Below are 20,520 nucleotides of genomic sequence, written 5' to 3' on the forward strand. Positions count from 1 at the left end.
AGCCATATTGGATTTGAACATTTCTGGGCATTTCTGATTGGCCATTATATTTAGGACGACTGCGCATCCACGAGACTAGGCTGCGGTCCACTTGACGTTACAAATGCTTCGAAGCATTCCTCTTCTCTTTTCTTTCAATGAAGAAAGAAGGAGAAGAAGAACGCTCCAAAGCATTTGTAGCGTCAAGTGGACCGCAGCCTAGTACACCTTTATATTTCCATCATGACCTGAGCAACCTGGGTAGCGATCATGTAACTTTTTCCCTAGAGCGGAAACGTGAAAAGTGAAAAGTTTCTCATGTAACTATTGGTGTTGAATAGAAAGAGATAAACTTTTCACATTTCACGTTCCGTCCTAGGGGAAAAGATACGATCGATCCCCTGGGCAACGTGGCGGGCGAGAGACGAAAAAACCGGGGAATTCCAGAAAAGGCGGTAGATGTTAGTTTTGTGTTTTGTAGCGAGTGTATTGTCATTCCTACGTCCTACCGGTCACCGCCCACCGGTCGCCTGTGTCTTCAAAATACTGTCGCCTTGTGCTCGTGTATCGAGCTCGAAATACGCTCAATCACGATGGAGGAGATTCGAGTTATGGTATGGTATTGCTACGCCGCGGTATTTTTGTGTTCTAGCACGATTTCTTATTTCTTCTGCAGATCTTGTGTCTGCGCCGTAACGTCAATTACGTCTTTACGTTATCCGCGGATTTTATCCGGTTGCTGATAATTTCATTACGATTACGTTATTTATGTTAACCTCGAATTTTTTATATTAACCTCGAATTATACTTTTGCAACATTGGCCGCATGTTTAATAATTATATGTCTAATCATTGTACCGAATGATCATTCCATAATTCCGATTGCTTCAGTGGTGCGATGCACTGGAGGAATTGCTCCAATGTCCCGTGTGCTTAGAAGCAACACAGGGTGTAAAAGTCCAATGCGTAAATGGCCACCACATTTGTAATCCGTGCAGAGTACAGCTGCAGGTCTGTCCTATATGTAAATCTCTCTTTATGGGAACAAGAAATTTGGCAGTGGAACAAATCTCAGCCAAATTGCAGGACATAAAGGTATGGTGTTTATTTCCAGTTAATACAGCGATAATAATACGAGATAATAATGAGAGACGAAAACAATACAAGGATAATACAAGACAATCTTAATTTGTATATCTATTCATTTTTACTTCTCATTTTTCCTTCAAACGATAAAAGGGTAACTAGGACAATGTAATATTAAATAAAAGTATTGTTTCTCTTAGTTATCGCTGCTGAATCCATATCACGCGCTCAATAGAAGAACTCTACATAATAAAATTTGTGTGGCTACTCAAACCGAAGATATTGTCATGTCTTCTACTGCCTGTCAAACTGAACCCGTGACTCAAGCAAAAGGATTATATCCGTGTCGTATTGGAACTTGTGTAATGGAACTACCACATGGACGAATAATTGGCCATTTAAGATATCACCATAAAGATGTATTTTATGAGGTATAGCACGTATTTTTTTCAAATTGCAAATGTGCGATTGGAATTATAATTAAACTTCTCAAGATTGTATTTTTTTATGGTTAATTGTAATTACAGTTCAACACAAAAGATAATGTATTAAAATTGAAATGCACTATGAAGTATATCTTGAATCAGGATTACGATTTCGCTTTTCATATCAAAGAGATGGGCCTGTTTTTCTTGAATATTTCTATAAATCAGATGGGTGATCTGATGGGTTTCTTGCAAATCGTGAACTGCATCTCTGTATGCAAACAATTCACATATACATTTGAAGCAATTGGGACATTTAATGCTACTTACAATGGCCCGGTAAGATTATATCCATTATTATTTGTATAAATAAAGCGCTCACTTTAATATTTAGAAATTAGATTATAATCACGTTTTTATAAATAATTATAAAGATCTCTTCAACGGCATTTTTAAAGCGGCATTCTGTGTTCAAGGTTGAATGTTATTGCCTATAACAAGGTAATAATAACGATATATTAAGACAACTTGTGTTTTCAAACAGGTGAAATCATGCACAATACCGAGGCAAAATTTTTCAAACGACTGTTTGCGCATACGCGAGAATAATATGCGCCATCTGATTGACAATAAAAACTGTTTTCACTGTAATCTAACGATAAAACGTAGAGTTGATTACAGAGCAGTCAACGCGCAAAATAATCAAATGCATGCTCCTGACGACATGGTGGATAATTATGCGATTGATTATGGTGATTATGTGGATAATTATGTGGATAATTATGCGATTGATTATGATGATTATGTGGATAATTATGTGGATAATTATGCGATTGATTATGATGATTATGTGGATAATTATGTGGATAATTATGCGATTGATTATGATGATTATGTGGATAATTATGTGGATAATTATGCGATTGATTATGATGATTATGTGGATAATTATGTGGATAATTATGCGATTGATTATGATGATTATGTGGATAATTATGCGATTGATTATGATGATTATGTGGATGATTATGATGAATAATTAAAAGAAACAATATAATTTATTATTTCTTATTCTTATGCCAAAAAAAAGAATGATGATTATTTTATTGATTGATTTGTCTGTAAAGTGTGATATTCCTGTACAAATAATTGAAGCTTATTTCTTAATTCAGCATAAACCAAAATTTTAATTATTCATTATGTTATTGATGATGCCTATGATTTTATAACTGTCGAGGTAATTTAAGTAGTTTAAGTGTTCATTGAAATAAGAGTATGTTTTTAGACTCGTTTTAGTACTTACATCTCTCAGTATTGCCTAATTGATAAAATAAAGAAGAGATTGAAAAAGGACTGATTTTATATTGCGGATTGCAGACACAGATGCAATCAGATACAGATAATGCGACAATTTTTCATCAAACGATTTTAGTGTAACATTTCGTTATAATCGCAGTTAGGCAGTTCTGTGTTTAAAAAAGAATAGGAAGTGAGAAAAAAGTATTACTTGCCATATTTTTTGCCTGGAACACTTCCTATTTTTTCAGTAAAATTAATATCAGAGGTTTTGACGTGAAAATTTCAAGAACTTTATCGCGACGAAAGAAAACTTCGTGATGTGTATGTATCATAATCACGACGTATGTGATATAACTTACATATAATATTATGGACAGAAAAGTTATTAATGTGTGATACTTCTATATACGAAATAAAGTTATTACGTTAAAATCGAGTGTGTTGAAACATAATTGTCGTTCGTCCGTCTGATTTTCAAGTATACGGTCTCGGTATTCGGGGATGTTGTGAAGCTGAGACAGGACGACGCGCGCCGCTCGACCAATTGCGATAAACGAGACGTGTTTATTGTGTCTCTTCTAAATATATCAATTTTGTCGGTGTAAATATTCCACTTCAGCATCCCCTGAGTTATAGCATTTTAATTTATTTACCCGCAGTAAAAAAATAACAATAAATAGAATATGAGCATAAACATTTTAAATGCAATATAAACAACAGAGTCATTACAGCAGCGTTTTGTCTAAAAAAAAATCATAAGGTATAATATAGCCATCATTATAGGCGGTGCCTAAGAAATATTTAAGACGATCTTATTGTTAAATATAAGATCGGATTACGAAATACTGCTCTGTCGGGACGATGACGTCAGTGCACTGAAATGTAATCAGTGCGCACGTACCTATTGAAGCTGACGAATCAGATTCGGTTGCTAATTGCTATCCAAGCGATGATCATTTTCATGAAAGCCGTCTAGCAATTTTGTTGTCAATGGAGTGTGGTGGAGTCGTGGCCAGTCGTGGCAAACCTGAGCAACCTGGGCAACGTGGCGAGAGGGCGAGAGACGAAAAAACCGGGGAATTCCAGAAAAGGCGGTAGATGTTAGTTTTGTGTTTTGTAGCGAGTGTATTGTCAGTCCTACATCCTACCGGTCACCGCCCACCGGTCGCCTGTGTCTTCAAAATACTGTCGCCTTGTGCTCGTGTATCGAGCTCGAAATACGCTCAATCACGATGGAGGAGATTCGAGTTATGGTATGGTATTGCTACGCCGCGGTATTTTTATGTTCTAGCACGATTTCTTCTGCAAATCTTGTGTCTGCGCCGTAACGTCAATTACGGGAGCTTTCCAGCAAGTGACACAAGCCGACACAAACGTCGTTCTATCTTTCTTTTTTGGCAATGAGTAACAAAGACAAAACGATACCTGTGTCGACTTGTGTCGCTTGTTGGAAAGCTCCTTACGTCTTTACGTTATCAGCGGATTTTATCCGATTGCCGATAATTTTATTACGATTACGTTATTTATATTAGCCTCGAATTTTTTATATTAACCTCGAATTATACTTTTGCAACATTGGCCGCATATTTAATAATTATATGTCTAATCATTGTATACCGAATGATCATTCCATAATTCCGATTGCTTCAGTGGTGCGATGCACTGGAGGAATTGCTCCAATGTCCCGTGTGCTTAGAAGCAACACAGGGTGTAAAAGTCCAATGCGTAAATGGCCACCACATTTGTAATCCGTGCAGAGTACAGCTGCAGGTCTGTCCTATATGTAAATCTCTCTTTATGGGAACAAGAAATTTGGCAGTGGAACAAATCTCAGCCAAATTGCAGGACATAAAGGTATGGTGTTTATTTCCAGTTAATACAGCGATAATAATACGAGATAATAATGAGAGACGAAAACAATACAAGGATAATACAAGACAATCTTAATTTGTATATCTATTCATTTTTACTTCTCATTTTTCCTTCAAACGATAAAAGGGTAACTAGGACAATGTAATATTAAATAAAAGTATTGTTTCTCTTAGTTATCGCTGCTGAATCCATATCACGCGCTCAATAGAAGAACTCTACATAATAAAATTTGTGTGGCTACTCAAACCGAAGATATTGTCATGCCTTCCACTGCCTGTCAAACTGAACCCGTGATTCAAGCTAAACCAATTACCCCAAGAAACGAGCAACAAAAATTTATGCTGAATTTGGCACCTAGAGTAGGAAAAGGATTATATCCGTGTCGTATTGGAACTTGTGTAATGGAACTACCACATGGACGAATGATTGGCCATTTAAGATATCACCATAAAAATGTATTTTACGAGGTATAGCGCGTATTTTTTTTTTCAAATTTGCAAATGCGATTGGAATTATAATTAAACTTTTCAAGATTGTAATTTTTTTATGGTTAATTGTAATTATAGTTCAACGCAATAGATAATGTGTTAAAAAAGAAATGGACTCTGGAGTATATCTTGAATCGGGATTACGATTTCGCTTTTCATATCAAAGAGATGGGTCTGTTTTTCTTGAATATTTCTATAAATCAGATGGGTGATCTGATGGGTTTCTTGCAAATCGTGAACTGCATCTCTGTATGCAAACAATTCACATATACATTTGAAGCAATTGGGACATTTAATGCTACTTACAATGGCCCGGTAATATTTTATCCATTATTATTTGTATAAATAAAGCGCTCACTTCTTTAATATTTAAAAATTAGAATCACGTTTTTATAAATAATTATAAAGATCTCTTCAACGGCATTTTTAAAGCAGCATTCTGTGTTCAATGTTGAAAGTTATTGCCTATAACAAGGTAATAATAACGATATATTAAGACAACTTGTGTTTTCAAACAGGTGAAATCATGCAGAATACCGAGGCAAAATTTTTCAAACGACTGTTTGCGCATACGCGAGAATAATATGCGCCATCTGATTGACAATAAAAACTGTTTTCACTGTAATCTAACGATAAAACGTAGAGTTGATTACAGAGCAGTCAACCCGCAAAATAATCCAATGCATGCTCCTGACGACATAGTGGATAATTAAAAGAAACTATATAATTTATTTTTTCTTATGCAAAAAAAAACGATGATTATTTGATCGATTGATTTTTCTGTAAAGTGTGATATTCCTGTACAAACAATTGAAGCTTATTTCTTAATTCAACATAAACACAAATTTTAATTACTCATTATATTACTGGTAATGCCTATGATTTTATAACTGTCGGATGTAATTTAAGTAGTTTAAGTGTTCATTGAAATAAGAGTATGTTTTTAGACTCGTTTTAATAGACTTACATCTCTCAGTACTGCCTAATTGATAAACTAAAGAAGAGATTGAAAAAGGACTGGATTTTATATTGCGGATTGCAGACACAGATGCAATCAGATACAGATAATGCGACAATTTTTCATCAAACGATTTTAGTTTAACATTTCGTTATAATCGCAGTTAGGCAGTTCTGTGTTTAAAAAAGAATAGGAAGGGAGAAAAAAGTATTACTTGCCATATTTTTTGCCTGGAACACTTCCTATATATTTTTTCAGTAAAATTAATATCAGAAGTTTTGACGTGAGAATTTCAAGAACTTTATCGCGACGAAACGAAAGAAAACTTCGTGATGTGTATGTATCATAATCACGACGTATGTGATATAACTTACATATAATATTATGGACAGAAAAGTTATTAATGTGTGATACTTCTATATACGAAATAAAGTTATTACGTTAAAAACAAGTGTGTTGAAACATAATTGTCGTTCGTCCGTCTGATTTTCAAGTATATGGTCTCGGTATTCGGGGATGTTGTGAAGCCGAGACAGGACGACGCGCGCCGCTCGATCAATTTCGATAAACGAGACGTGTTTATTGTGTGTCTTCTAAATATATCAATGATACAAAGTCAAGCGCGCGTCACTCGTGATTAGTGTCTACATTTTTTCCTTTATTTCCTGTGTACTAATTAACGTTTCGCTAAGAGCTACCGCATCTCGCACCTCTAATACTTTTTTTTTCTTGTTCCTTTTCTATTTATTCCCATATGAATTAAATTGCAGTTGTGAATCGCCATTCGGCAAACATTTGTCTCTCGCTTTGCTTTGTTTAATTTGCCAGAAATCCACTCCGAAAATTGTATATTTCGTGTCTCTCGCAGATCTCACATGTGCAATTGAAAAATAACGAATATTATATTACCCCTGTGCATATCATAATGCCTCGAGGAAGACGCTGCGCCTCGGTCAACCTCAGTTATCCGTTTCCTCTCTACATATCTTTTGAGAATTTCGCATATCTCTTGTCGAATAGTTAGGTAATTATTCGCCGCCGCGCACGCTTATGGTTACTTAAATCGGCATACGCTGAACGCGAAATTACACTCTGCTTGGCCTCCTCAGCGGATGCTCCGCGCGTCCCTTCAAGTGGTACCCCCCTCGCGTAGTGACTTCTGCTGCTCCAGAAGCCGCTCTAACGGGGAAGGACCCGGCCCGGACCACAGAGATTGCTGATGGAACCGTGCTTTCACCTGATCTTGATTGGTCGAGCCCGAATTGATTGATGTATTAACGGTATTCCATGTGTTGCCGCTGAACAAGGAGTAAGTGTTGCCAGTGCTCACTGCTTGGGACGGCTTCTGTTCGATCTAGATAAGAACATTGTCATCTAATTATTCAAGATAGTGTTTATAGAATTTGTAAATTTTATATGCGAAGCAAGAATCACCTAACTTCGACGTTAATTAAACCTTATAATTGTCGTGTATTGAATTAAAATTCTTAAATAATCATGACTTTGAAGGCGTTATTAATTGCATCATGCATAATACATGATTTAAATATGAAAAGTTAGAGATAGCCTTTATCTTTAATCGAAAATTATAAGGTCACGTATAAAGATAATTCAACCCATATTGAAAAAAGAATCAAGTAAATGAAAGACAAGATAATCTAAAAACTTTTTTTATAAAAAGTTACAAAAAATATTACAATTCAATAGTTTGACTACGTCATGGAGCTCGAACTTCGTCTTTCTATGCAGACTTGCAGGCTTATGTCGATCTAATATAACTATTTTTTTTAATTATTAACTAACATATTGCAAGTACAAACAAATTTTTTGAGTGCAAAGCTAGTTAAAAAAATTTTCTGATGTGTGTTTATAGAAACATTTCTCGTTTATTTGTTTTTTTCTATATATTGCACAAATTTCATCGTATATTTGTAGACATCTGCATTCTAAACGACTTACCTCAAACAACCTGGAATCCTCAAAATTATTTCCTGCCACAAGATGTCTGCCATGTTCGGTTTGTTGTTGCGGCTGATAATTTTTGCCCGGTGTTAACGGCACTCTACTCGCCGTATTTCCGACAGTGGCTGAATCGCTCCAGTTCGAGAACGTGTTGTCGTTAACGGTCGAATCCTTCATGTTCATCTGGACCGCCGTGTTACTGGTCGAACCCCACCAGGTAATCGGCGGTTGAGGTGGCCGACTGTCCTTCCACAAGTTAAAATGCTCAGTCGGCTCGTAATTGCAAAACATGTAACTATTCGCAGGCGCAGGTTGCTGTTGCTGTTGCTGCGGCTGACTCTTAGCTACGTTGACCTGATTCGGGAATGCGAAATCCATTGCGTCAGAATTCTTCTTGTAGAACGACGGTGACGGTTGATTCTGCGACAATGGTTGTCCGAAAGCTTGATTCTGATTGAAATGATTGAAGTTCAGTTGGAAATTCGTCGTGTTGGTTGGGCTCTGCGAATTTGTCAGCGTCGTTAGTGGCTGCTGCTGAGGATCCTTTTCATACACCGACAACGCCGATATCATCGCCGACATGTTTGCTATACTCGAACCGTTCACATTTAACTGACTGTGCATGTCGTTCGGTCTGGGATTGCTCTGTATCATGCTCTGCTGCTGTTGCAGCCCCATCGAATGGTTCTGTTGCTCCATACCCATACCTGGTTGCAGTCCCATATTATTCGCTTGCAAACTCATACTTTGCGGTATTATATTTTGCTGAGCAGGTGATCCCAATCGCATGTTCTGCTGCAGCAACTGCCCGGAATTGTGAGACACGTTCTGCGACATCCTCTGATGCAACGGTCTGCTCTGATTGATCGTATGATGTATTCCGTTAATGCCCTGCGGCATCGCTGGAACCGGCTGGCTGTTATCGTTTAATTGCCCTTGCATTTGATAACGCGACGCGTTTGCCGGTAGCGGTCGATTCACCATGAAATTCTTGGCGAATTGCGGATTCTGCACGTTGAACGATTGATTCGGGTAGCAAACCGGTCCCAATGTCGAGGCCTGTTGACCGCACTGCGCTGTCATTCCAGTGTGGATTTGCGGGAGTATTTGCTGAGCAACTTGCTGAGTTTGTTGCTCTTTGGCTGCCAATTGATTTACTTGAGCGGGCATGGGAATGCTGGGCGGCAACTTAGCGGATCTCTGCTGGCTCTGAATCGATGCGGATTGGTTCTGACCGGCGGCCGGAGCGAGTGGCATCGCAGATAGCCGGTTCTGAACGTTAACGAGGATGTTATTTGTATTGGCAGCTTCGTTAGCTTTCGGCATCTCTGAGATTGGTGTCGGTTTATTTGCAACAGAAGTAGTCGGCGGAACGGTCACTACTTTCGCCTTTCTGTCATTTTCTTCCTCGACGATCACAGGTGACACGTTCTTAAACGTCACCTGCTTTTGCTCGTTCTCCGCACGACGCATGATCGCCTGCATTGCTATGTTCTGTCGTGGTTTCCTCGCGCACGGAAGAGAACTTGCCTCGCTACTGCTCGTCTCTGTGGTACTCACTAAGGAGTCTCGGTTTCGTTCTAAGGAACCTTGCGGCTTAAGAATACCTTGAAAAATCTTCTTATCCGCAAAAATATCGATATCAGTTTCCACAGAGCTTTTGCTGCTAGCTGCTTCGGATAATACCGGGCTCATCGAAGTATCGAGCTGCTTATCCTTGTTCAAGCTAAGTTCCTCGAGTTCTTTCATCAACTCGTTGCTGGGACCGGCGCCGTTGCTCATAGACGTGAATTTGTTATCGCCCGTCTTCTCCTCCGTCGCAATCGAGATTGGCGTCGATCCATTGATTCGATACTGAGCGAAGCAATGGCCCAGATGCAGAATTCGTACCGCCCGTAACTTGTTTAATGTTGCGACATCACCCTCCAGCGCTGTATTCGTGAATCTGAGATTTTCGAAACTCTTCTCTAACGGTAAAAAACCTTGAAGGTCACGATCTTCTGGCAGTGGTACTGCAACATCTGTTTCATATAGCATTATATTATAAATATATCAAATTTCACTTTGCGATATTTTAATATACATCTCACGTATTCACAAATATAATCTTTAGATTGCAAATTTATTAACACAAATTATTATATTCCACATATATTTTCTTAATTTTTAAATTAATTTTTATTGATTAAAATATGTAATATGTGAATAAATTATTTTACAAATAACTGCCTAATAATCTTAAATGCAATCCAGTTACTTACATTCATCATATTTAAAATCCACCACACAATTCTGCAAGGCATTCAAAAGCACGCAAAGACTGGGCCAGATCTGTAATCTCGATGTAAAAGCAACTTCTTCCAAAACCATAGGTTTTATGTTGATCCAATCAAGGCACAGTTTTACTATAGGGAAAAGATAATGTTATCTGTTACTCCAATCTGTTTTATCGGTCAAAAACGTAATTTTTTAAAATTATTACAATAATATAGGTACTTACTAGAAGGCAACGCAAAGTACTCAATGATAGAGTTCTTTATCGTGTACACAGGTAGCAGCAAGGCAGACAAAGTGCCTGCAATTAGGTCCAGTATACAGTCACGGGCAAGCTTTTTATCGTTGACCATTTGCTTGTTCTTGAGCAATTCCGTACTGTCGGTGCCAATCCCGGCTGTGTGTTGCAGAGCGTATAGATTAATCACCAACATCTGTACGAGCATCCACGAACTAAAACTTTCAGTGGCTACCAACGCGGTCAGCGTTTCCGTCAATTGCTTGCTGTACGAGCAGGCCAGCTTCAAATCGCCAAGAATGTGGATTATTCCGTGCAGCTTCAGAAAAACAGCGATGTACTCCTGAGAATTCAATTTGGTCTTGCCGTCGATATTGAAAGATTTGTCGTTCAAAGCGGAGGACAGAGTCGTGGCGAGATTTGCTGTAGCGACTGGAAAAGGATGTTTCACGGCTACCGAACGTGCGTAGTGAAACACGGTGCCCAATTTATCACCACGGGAAGCTTCTAGAAGCGCCAATTGATTATACGGCTGCCCGCTGGATGGTGATAGCGAGACAGCGTGTCTGTAAAACATCTCAGCTTGTTTGCTCTCATTTCGGTACCGTGCGATATCGCCCAAATGTACAAGGCAATATTGGCAGGCATAAAAACAAGAAGATTTGTGCGGTGGAGATAATTTCTCAACGGCCTTCCATGGTGACGTACATCCGTACACATAACCTTTCCTGCAAAAATTGATCACATCCTCCTGATAGTATATAATCTCGATACATACAATAGATCTAAATTTATTAAAATTTGTTCAAAATACTTGTGCAAAAGGATGGCTAGTTGCCATCCCACATATAATACTATGAACTTTGGGAAAATATTCTATTCCAATAAAAACAAAGAGTCTGCAAAATATGAATTTAATCTCGAGATAACAGAGCATAAATAAAAAGCAGTATTGTCGTTTCTCTTAAAAGATAATAATTTCCAAACAATAACAACTATAATAAATAAAGTTTAAGGAGTGATGCAAGACTTTATGTGAAAGCAATTAATTTGTAATTTGTAATTGATAAGTACCAGGTAGAATCCTATCTATTTCTCGGTTTATACGAGGTAAATTGATGATTCTGAGTAGAGGATATGATAAAGGATAATCCAGAATCCCATATTTCAATACACAAGTTAAAAAAGCACAAGCATGGCCCTCCAGAGTAAGTAAATAAAACAAACAAGTGCAAAAGACATGTACCTTCTAAACGGTAGATCTAAATCAAATACAGTACAGATTTCCTGCAGCAAGGTCAGGTAGAAACCACTGGCCGCTTCTAGGCACCAACTGAGCAATGCCTGGGACTCGCCACGCTTGGGATTCTTCCTGTCCTTGGCCTGCGACTGCAGAGTCACTATATAATTCTTAAATCCAAGACTCCACAGCTCCTGCTCGACCTTCTTGTCCAGGGCGTACTCCAGATCCAGTATGAGGACCTGCTGATATATCTTTTGCAGCTGTTGCTGACATACCCAGGCATCGTTGTCGTTAAGCAGGTCTTTGCAGCTTTGGACTTTGTCCTTTAACGGTTCCGCTTTCCTGTCAAAATGTATTTCATGCATGTTAACGGGACGGCAAAGCCAAGAGACGGATTTACGTATTTATAATCGACCCGCGATTGACGACACATTCATAATTAATCGAATCTTACTTCAGAGCCTGAACGGCTGCCTTTAGGCCCATATTCCGTCCTCCCTGGCGGTCAAATGTAACGTCCTTCACCTGCACAATTCATCACGCTGTTAAGAGTCATCCTAATCGTGGGGGGCAGGAGGAATTTAGCTTCGCGGGGGCTTTAATTTCGCAAAAACTTGACGATCAATCCCTATCTTAACCTCTCATCGGAGATCGCTCCGATTCTCGACCGCGACCGCCTGTCCGGCCTGTCGGCTAATTACGCTTGGACGGGGTACGGAAAGCGATCGCGGACAAACGTACGTTTCGTCATCATCGAGCTGGATGGGGAAAAAATCGACTGTACAGTGTATACGATGCGATCGGAGGAAATCGCGACGTAATTGCTCGCGCTCGGCAGAAAGTTGACTAAGTGGCCGCCATTTTTTTCTTTCCCCAGCGCACCGAAAGCATAAATAAGCGCAGCTCGTCGCGAAGTGCGCGACGTAACCCTAACCTGACCTAACAATTTAAATGAAAATAATTTATCTTCGCCGAATGTTTTCCTTCGCGAAAGTGAAAGAGTCAAAAAGATCGTGACGAAAAGCGATGCCTTACGCAAAAGCTCTCGTTGTTCGCCACAAAATATTTTCGTAGAAATAACAAACGGAGAAGCATTGGTGTAGGTTAGGTTAGGTTGACGATCAAGAGACGGCGATGCGCGCATGTATGTGTGCATGACTGTTTTAGCTGTATAAGCCACTATAAGCGCAGGTGTAACTGGCGGAGGCGAAGTGGAGATTAATTTGGCGGCAGAGAGTTGAAAAAGTGATGTCGGAATGACGGTCAACGTTTCGCCGGTTTCGCCGATCGCGTAGCTCGCTTTCTACGCCTCCAACTCCAACGTTGGCGAGAGTTAATTTACCAAATTGACGATTCATGCCACAGCAGAAAGATGGAAAGATAACGTACTTTCGATAAAATACTTTTTACTAATGCGTCTCTGCATACCGGTACCTTCTTGAACATATATAATTTATATTTACGATACGATATATTATATTGTTTTGAATGCCGTGAGGTTAGGTACATGTCGAGCAAAATGAGCGTTATCGCGAGGCCGCGTTTCAGCGGGTATTTAAAATCCCTTCGGTATCTGTGGCAACGACAAGTAAGTACGCAATTATATATATTCTTCCGCAATTCTACCTACAAAGCGTTCTTTCAAGTCTCACACTTAACTTTTCCTCAGAAGTGTTTAGCTTTCGTTTGAACTCTTTTCTTAACAATACAGCATAACAATTTGTAGAGAGGCTTAATAAATTCGCATTAAACCTCTCTGATAAAAATGATTCTTAAATCATAATTTAATATAAAATTTTATTATTCATGATTTTATTAACCTGTTATTTCTGTTTCTTTGCTTATTTCAGCATAGCACAACAGTGGACTCGACCAGGACTAAGCAAGAAAATCTGGAAGCTAGACAGAGAGAAGTCATGGCACGTGGCCTCCCAAAACGAAAACGTATAAAGGGCGTTAGCCAAATCTTTCTGATCGCCTCTGGTAAGGGTGGCGTCGGAAAATCGACCACCGCTGTGAATTTGGCAACTGCCCTAAAAATTATCGAGCCAAAGAAGTCCATCGGATTGTTGGACGCTGACGTTTTCGGACCCTCTGTACCTCTGATGATGAACATACACGAATCACCTGTACTAAATCGAGACAACCTTATGGAACCTCTTGTAAATTATGGTGTGAAATGGTGATTAATTGTCAGGCGCTTTCAAATGAACGGATCAATGGGGTTGTACTCTATAATTTTGTATTTCACGCGCAGTATGTCCATGGGATTTTTAATTGACGAGAAATCACCGGTAGTTTGGAGGGGACTCATGGTGATGAGTGCGTTGGACAAGCTAGTGAATCAGGTGGCATGGGGACCGCTCGATTATCTCGTGATTGACACTCCTCCTGGAACAGGGGACATGCATCTCTCTCTGATCCAGACTCTTTTTATTGCCGGCGCGTTGCTGGTGACGACGCCACAAAAAGTCGCGCTAGAGGTGACCAGAAGAGGTGCGAATATGTTCAAGAAGTTGAACATTCCTGTTGCTGGTATCGTGGAGAATATGAGCAGCGTTACGTGTCCAAAATGCATGACGGAGGTGCCTCTCTTCGGCAACGCCACGCTCTCGTTAGCTAAAGAACTAGGTAATAAACTATTATCAATTACATTATTTCATAATTATTAATAAGATGTAACTGAACCGAAGGTATTAAATTATAACAATATACAAATGTTCATATATTATGAAAGATATATTAATGTCTTTTTCGTGGCTTGTTACAGATGTGGATATTTTACAGAAGGTACCGATGCACGAAAGCATCGCGGAGAGTTCGGACAGTGGTAAACCGATTGTCCTGGCGGCACCAAAGAGTAGACAAGCAGAAAGTTATAGGGAATTAGCAGAACGCGTTGTTACATTTTTAAATAAGCAGGAAATAAATAAAGAGTGATAAAACAAGAATGACTCAAGAAACATTTTCTTCTATCTTTCTGCGGTATATTAATAATTAAAGATTAACATCAGTATTTTCTAAAAGTATTACACTGCGCCATGCTTTTGGATATATGTATATATGTCTTTTAAAAAAAGAGAAAATTACAGATAAATTTTTTTTATCTGTAATTACAAATAGACCTTTTTAAATAATAAGTTATAATCTTTTTACAATTTATATTTAAATAAGAATATATATGTAGTGTCAATTTTTTCTTTTAGTTTTAAATGTTCTTTGCAGCTAAATTTTTTGTATTTTTTTCCTTTTCTCTCCAACGTCTAATTAAATACCTATTTTATTTTAAGTGCAGAAGATATAATGCGGTGTATCTACAACGAACAAATTTATTGTCCATTCCCGCTGCATCTGCAGTCCGTAAGTGAGTTTTTTAAGGATACTATATTTTATTTGTCGTACAAATTTTTCAAGCATAGTCATTGGCTACAAAATAATAAGTTTATTTTCTAAAGACTCAAGAACTTCTCTATTTTGCAGCCAATCACACGCTTGAAAATCTTGTACGATAAATGAAATAGTACCCTAAAGCGTTTTTTTTTTACGTTAACTTAAATGTATTTAAAAATTATCAGAACAAAGTGAGCAATGTAAGAAACATTTTGGCAGTACTTTTTAGAATTCTAATTTTTTAATATACTCATTTAATCCTGCGTAATATTTATTTACAAATGATATGATGAACAATATAAGTATATAAACTATATTCGACGCTGTAGGTTTGATGAATAAAATTCGACGTTATATATTTTTTTTATATGTTTCTCGCTATCTAGCATCAATTTTGATCGCGTGACCTATTTATATCCATTTTTATCAATGCAGATTAACTTTAATCTCGGTTTAACTTGCTTTTTATCTTTGTTTAATTAAGCCTTGTGTCCACGATGCTAGAAATTATTCCGAGATCTCACGGAGGAAGAGTCATTAACCAACCGCATTGGTCAATTGGCTGAATTGTTTAAATGTGATTGGTCAATTCTTTTTCCGTTCGAGATCTCGGAGCGATTTAGAACTAGACAAAGATAAAAAGTAAATTAAATCGAGATTAAAGTAAATCTGCATTGATAGAAATTGACATTATAGAATTAGAAAAAGATAAAAAAGTAAATTAAATCGATTAATGGACATTAAACACACCGAAAAACGAATGTCGGAGCGCCCAGCGTGAACCACGTGTGCCTTTAATCGCGAGAATAGAAATCGATCGTGCCGCCATTTATTCCCATGTCGCTGCATTGCGAACGGGGCTTGCCGTCGCTGCGATCGGACTTGAGCGTCCCGTTGGTGTCGGCACGGTCGGCACTCTGCTGTTTCCTCAATTTTGGCGGGCCGGATCGGCGGACAGTGCTCTGTCCCTCAGTTATCTCTCGAATTAACGAATTTACGAAGCATAAATGATGGCAGACAAGGATGGCGGTAAGGATACACGTATTTTCGACGACAGTTTCGACCGTGCTCGCCTCACTTTTTCACGAAAACAAACAAACGTTTCGGTCGGCGATCTCGGAAGGACGCTCCGACAAACCGACACGCTGCCGCCTTTCCACCGGGTATACACAGCACGGTCTCCTTTCCTCTGCACCGTCGCGCGGTCGGAAGCGTGGGGAAAAATAAAAAAATTCGAACGACGAGAAATAGCCCGCTCGTGTTTCGATAAATCCCGCGTCTCCGGAACCGGTCCGTCGAGCACGATACGCGACGCGACGTGCGGTTATAATTTGCCACCATAGTACAGATGTATATATAGATATACGTATATATATGTATAACAATTTAACGGCATCCCTAAACAATGGATTCAGAGTTTATCTTTTTTACTCTACATTGGAAGGAAAAAGATAAACTAGTGCAGCCAGTTCCAGCAATAGAAAACAGACCCAATGAATACGTAGAGATCGTTTCTCGCGGACCGGACCGGTCGTTTGAATGCATGCGTCTACGAGTGTCGAGAAAATTCCGGCTGACACGTTAAATTGAAGATGGATCTCGTTGATAATAACGACTATTCCTTTGATTTTGCCGCGAAGTACTCGTAATTAAATTAAATATTGAAACTTCAATATTTGTATGAATAAATGTATATCTTATTTTAATTTTGAAGTATGCACGATTAGTGATAATTAAAATTTAAACACACCAAAGGGTGTACAATAGTAATGAATTACGGTACAAATGGCGAGAGAGCATGGTTCTCCTTTTGTAAAGATAGATTTGTGGAATACATGATCTTCGCTTGGTTGCACAGTCTTTAGGAACAATGATTTTGAACGTCTATAGTCGATTGTGTAGCGGGACTTAGCGATGCTTGTTTATATTTGCGTGTGTGATTAGACATTTCTTACGAGCAACCTTAAAGTTTGTTTATCTGACATTACTTATCTCTGCCGCTTAGTTCTCACCCGATCCTTCGCACACGCAAATACTCTTACGAATATTAATAATCACCCAAATGTGAATCAAGACCTAAATTTGGAATGGCGTTCTGTTGCGAACGATTCTACATACACAAGAAACCTATATCAATTGAGATCAGAAAAGTTGAACCGAACACAATCGCAAGAGCTAAGTCGAATAGGATCGAAATAGTCGAGTTGGACATTGTCGAGGGAACTGAGCCTCTGCATCAATTGAGATCAGAAAAGTTGAATCGAATACAATTGAAAGAGCTGAGTTGAATAAGATCGAAATAGCTGAGTCAAATAAGACTAGAAAGACAAAGAAGCTGAATCAAATAGAATCGAAGAGGACGAGTCAAATTATATTGATGTAACAACTATAACAGGTGATATTAAAAGGGTTCGACCGATATATGTATACAACAGGTGATTGTTATAGACTGTTATCCTAATTGGTACACAAGTTTTTATAATCATATGCAAAATCCTATTTCTTAAAAACTATGCAACCGGTCGAAAAGATCAATCGTGTGCCTTTCACGTTTGAAAACTTCTGAGAAACTCGTCATTTTTACCGGTATTACATTTCCACCTTCTAATCCATTTGATATTTTTTTTCGTCCGTCGTGTCTCATCGATTGTTTATATATATGTATATTAAATGATTTATAACATGTCACGTCTAATAATTGAATTTATATTATCTCATATTTTTTTTATTCGTGTATTTTGTAAGATGTAGCAATGTCATGCGAGAGGAATGAAAATTTAAGCGCCGCTGTTTGTTCAGAGGGCTTTGACGACGCCGTAGAAGAACGTATTATCAATGAGGAGTACAAAATATGGAAGAAGAATACACCATTCCTCTACGATCTCGTGATGACACATGCTTTGGAGTGGCCGTCTTTAACCGCTCAATGGCTGCCTGATGTCACTAGACCGGAGGGAAAGGATTATTCAATCCATAGGTTAATTCTGGGCACTCACACCTCCGACGAACAAAATCATTTGCTCATCGCTAGCGTTCAGCTGCCGAATGAGGACGCGCAATTCGATGCTTCTCATTACGACAATGAAAAGGGTGAATTCGGGGGATTCGGTTCTGTGAGTGGAAAGATCGAGATCGAGATCAAGATTAACCACGAGGGTGAAGTCAATAGAGCGCGATTCATGCCGCAAAATCCATGCGTGATCGCGACAAAGACCCCCTCCAGTGATGTACTGGTATTTGATTATACCAAACATCCCAGTAAGCCGGATCCCAATGGGGAATGCCATCCGGATTTGAGGTACTTGGGCGATGATATGTTAAACAGATATAAATAGACGGAGCAGATCATACTTATATCAGTATAACTGTTATTGTATTTATTGTATTTATCTAAATGTTATTGCAGATTGCGAGGACATCAAAAGGAAGGCTACGGACTTTCATGGAATCCGAATCTCAATGGATATTTACTTAGCGCGTCTGATGATCACACAATTTGTTTGTGGGATATTAATGCCACACCGAAGGAAAATCGTGTTATCGATGCGAAAACTATCTTTACAGGGCACACAGCCGTGGTCGAAGACGTCGCTTGGCATCTGCTACATGAATCATTATTTGGTTCGGTTGCTGACGATCAAAAACTTATGATCTGGGACACCAGGTAATTGTTGTCTTTGTTAATAATACAATCAATAAACTTTTAATTAATAAAATTTCTAGGTAGATTATATTTATTTTAAGAGCTATTTGAGAGTACAGATTTAAGCTTAAGACAAAAATATTCATAAACTTAGTTTGTAATAAAAAATTGAGAGAGCAATATTCTCTGTTAATTTATAAAACCAGCATTTTGTCAATATAATTGATATTAATGTCACTAAGATTACAATTGTTTAATGTAGCGTATTGCGAAACGCATTGAAGTATGTTATATCGTTAAATTTTTTATATTTGCAGATGCAACAATACTAGCAAACCGAGTCATACTGTTGATGCTCACACCGCTGAAGTAAATTGTCTGAGTTTCAACCCATATTCTGAATTTATATTAGCCACTGGCAGTGCGGATAAGACTGTAGCGCTTTGGGATCTGCGAAATCTTAAGTTAAAGTTGCATTCATTTGAATCACACAAGGATGAGATCTTCCAGGTTCAATGGTCGCCACATAACGAAACGATATTGGCAAGTAGTGGTACAGACAGACGGCTACATGTCTGGGATCTTAGCAAGATCGGCGAGGAACAGTCCAGCGAGGATGCCGAAGATGGGCCACCCGAACTTCTGGTAATTACGCTAATAAAACTTATTTCGCGAATAACAAAATTAATAAATAATCAAAAGAATCTCTTGAAAAAAATTTCGTAACTGTTCTTTCTAGTTATTTATTTATTTTGTTTCTTCCAATGTACAATATTATTCGATTCTCTGTAAATTTTTAAGTTTTAAGAAATCTATGTATTAAGAATCTATGTATTATTATTCGGAATTAAAGTTTCCTAAATAATCTTCTAAATATTTTTACAGTTTATACATGGAGGTCATACCGCGAAGATCAGCGATTTTTCATGGAACCCGAACGAACCGTGGGTCATCTGTTCAGTGTCGGAGGATAACATAATGCAAGTATGGCAAATGGCGGAGAATATTTATAACGACGAGGAACCCGAGACACCCGGAAGCGAGATTGAAACTGGCGGCTCATAACGCGAAATATAATATCATCACATTGTTTTGAGCTATCGATGCTCCCCGACTGAGGATTATAAGCGCAGCCCTAGTTGCGCCATGTTGTTGAACATCTCGGTGTAATGAGCTTGAAGACATTCCCTCTCACCAACGAACAATAATTCTTGCTTTTGATTACTAATCCAATTAAATTATAGGAGAAATGTAAATAGAAAAAAACGAAAGACTTCATTATTTCAAAAGTTCATATTTTCAAAAGTTCGGCGAATGCATCGTGGAGATAAATGCATGCTATTTTATTGGATTTGACTAAACGCGTTTCTATTTTTTCGAAATTTTGAAAGAAATTAAGAATAATTTCAAATATTTCGAAAGAATAAAAATGGCGAGTATTATTGTTTTACGGTGACAAATTGGCTATGTTAACAATGAATAAAATTAATTAGCTGGCTAAATAGTTGTAATAATAACTGCTAGTTACACCAGTTATGAGCCATCTTCGTACGAAAATACTATTTCTCTGTCACAGCGGAAGAGAGCTCAAATAAGACTAGGGGATGCCAAGTACTTTTTCTACTTCGTTTTAAGCGTGAATAAAGAAATGATGTAAACTCGA

At 38.2% G+C, this 20,520-nt stretch overlaps 4 protein-coding genes across 7 annotated transcripts; 3 read left to right on the plus strand and 1 right to left on the minus strand.

Annotated features, from left to right (window-relative positions):
• Positions 1 to 402: 402 nt before the first annotated feature.
• On the plus strand, positions 403 to 6,558 carry LOC139771334 (uncharacterized). The gene is made up of 10 exons (XM_071704035.1): positions 403 to 593; positions 871 to 1,074; positions 1,266 to 1,496; positions 1,593 to 1,829; positions 2,035 to 2,527; positions 3,822 to 4,042; positions 4,440 to 4,643; positions 4,835 to 5,128; positions 5,228 to 5,464; positions 5,668 to 6,558. The coding sequence occupies exons 1-10, from the start codon at positions 573 to 575 to the stop codon at positions 5,860 to 5,862; spliced, it is 2,337 nt and encodes a 778-aa protein (XP_071560136.1). The 5' UTR covers positions 403 to 572; the 3' UTR covers positions 5,863 to 6,558.
• On the minus strand, positions 4,629 to 12,704 carry LOC139771370 (uncharacterized). Of its 2 annotated transcripts, none has more exons than XM_071704095.1 (7): positions 12,566 to 12,704; positions 12,279 to 12,349; positions 11,828 to 12,166; positions 10,570 to 11,309; positions 10,331 to 10,474; positions 8,067 to 10,090; positions 4,629 to 7,461 (listed from the first exon to the last, which is right to left on the minus strand). In XM_071704095.1, the coding sequence occupies exons 2-7, from the start codon at positions 12,308 to 12,310 to the stop codon at positions 7,237 to 7,239; spliced, it is 3,504 nt and encodes a 1,167-aa protein (XP_071560196.1). In that variant the 5' UTR covers positions 12,311 to 12,349; positions 12,566 to 12,704; the 3' UTR covers positions 4,629 to 7,236. The 2 variants fall into 2 exon arrangements, with proteins under 2 accessions (XP_071560196.1, XP_071560197.1); XM_071704096.1 differs by having other exon boundaries at positions 12,463 to 12,661.
• Positions 12,705 to 12,780: 76 nt separating this feature from the next.
• Positions 12,781 to 14,775, plus strand: LOC139771371 (iron-sulfur cluster transfer protein NUBPL-like). 2 transcript variants are annotated; one of them, XM_071704097.1, is made up of 5 exons: positions 12,781 to 13,209; positions 13,328 to 13,412; positions 13,675 to 14,006; positions 14,082 to 14,455; positions 14,595 to 14,775. In XM_071704097.1, exons 1-5 carry the CDS (start codon positions 13,181 to 13,183, stop codon positions 14,762 to 14,764), a joined length of 990 nt encoding a protein of 329 aa, XP_071560198.1. In that variant the 5' UTR covers positions 12,781 to 13,180; the 3' UTR covers positions 14,765 to 14,775. The 2 variants fall into 2 exon arrangements, with proteins under 2 accessions (XP_071560198.1, XP_071560199.1); XM_071704098.1 differs by having other exon boundaries at positions 12,783 to 13,254.
• A 1,312-nt stretch (positions 14,776 to 16,087) lies between these two features.
• Caf1-55 (chromatin assembly factor 1 p55 subunit) lies at positions 16,088 to 20,520 on the plus strand. Of its 2 annotated transcripts, none has more exons than XM_071704108.1 (5): positions 16,088 to 16,243; positions 18,014 to 18,512; positions 18,621 to 18,878; positions 19,175 to 19,502; positions 19,743 to 20,520. In XM_071704108.1, exons 1-5 carry the CDS (start codon positions 16,222 to 16,224, stop codon positions 19,920 to 19,922), a joined length of 1,287 nt encoding a protein of 428 aa, XP_071560209.1. In that variant the 5' UTR covers positions 16,088 to 16,221; the 3' UTR covers positions 19,923 to 20,520. The 2 variants fall into 2 exon arrangements, with proteins under 2 accessions (XP_071560209.1, XP_071560208.1); XM_071704107.1 differs by having other exon boundaries at positions 16,090 to 16,243; positions 17,960 to 18,512.

Source organism: Temnothorax nylanderi, unplaced genomic scaffold (genome assembly GCF_030848795.1).
Source record: "Temnothorax nylanderi isolate EJ_2023f unplaced genomic scaffold, tnyl_v1.0 TNYL_tig0039_pilon, whole genome shotgun sequence".
Taxonomy (NCBI): Eukaryota; Metazoa; Arthropoda; class Insecta; order Hymenoptera; family Formicidae; genus Temnothorax; species Temnothorax nylanderi.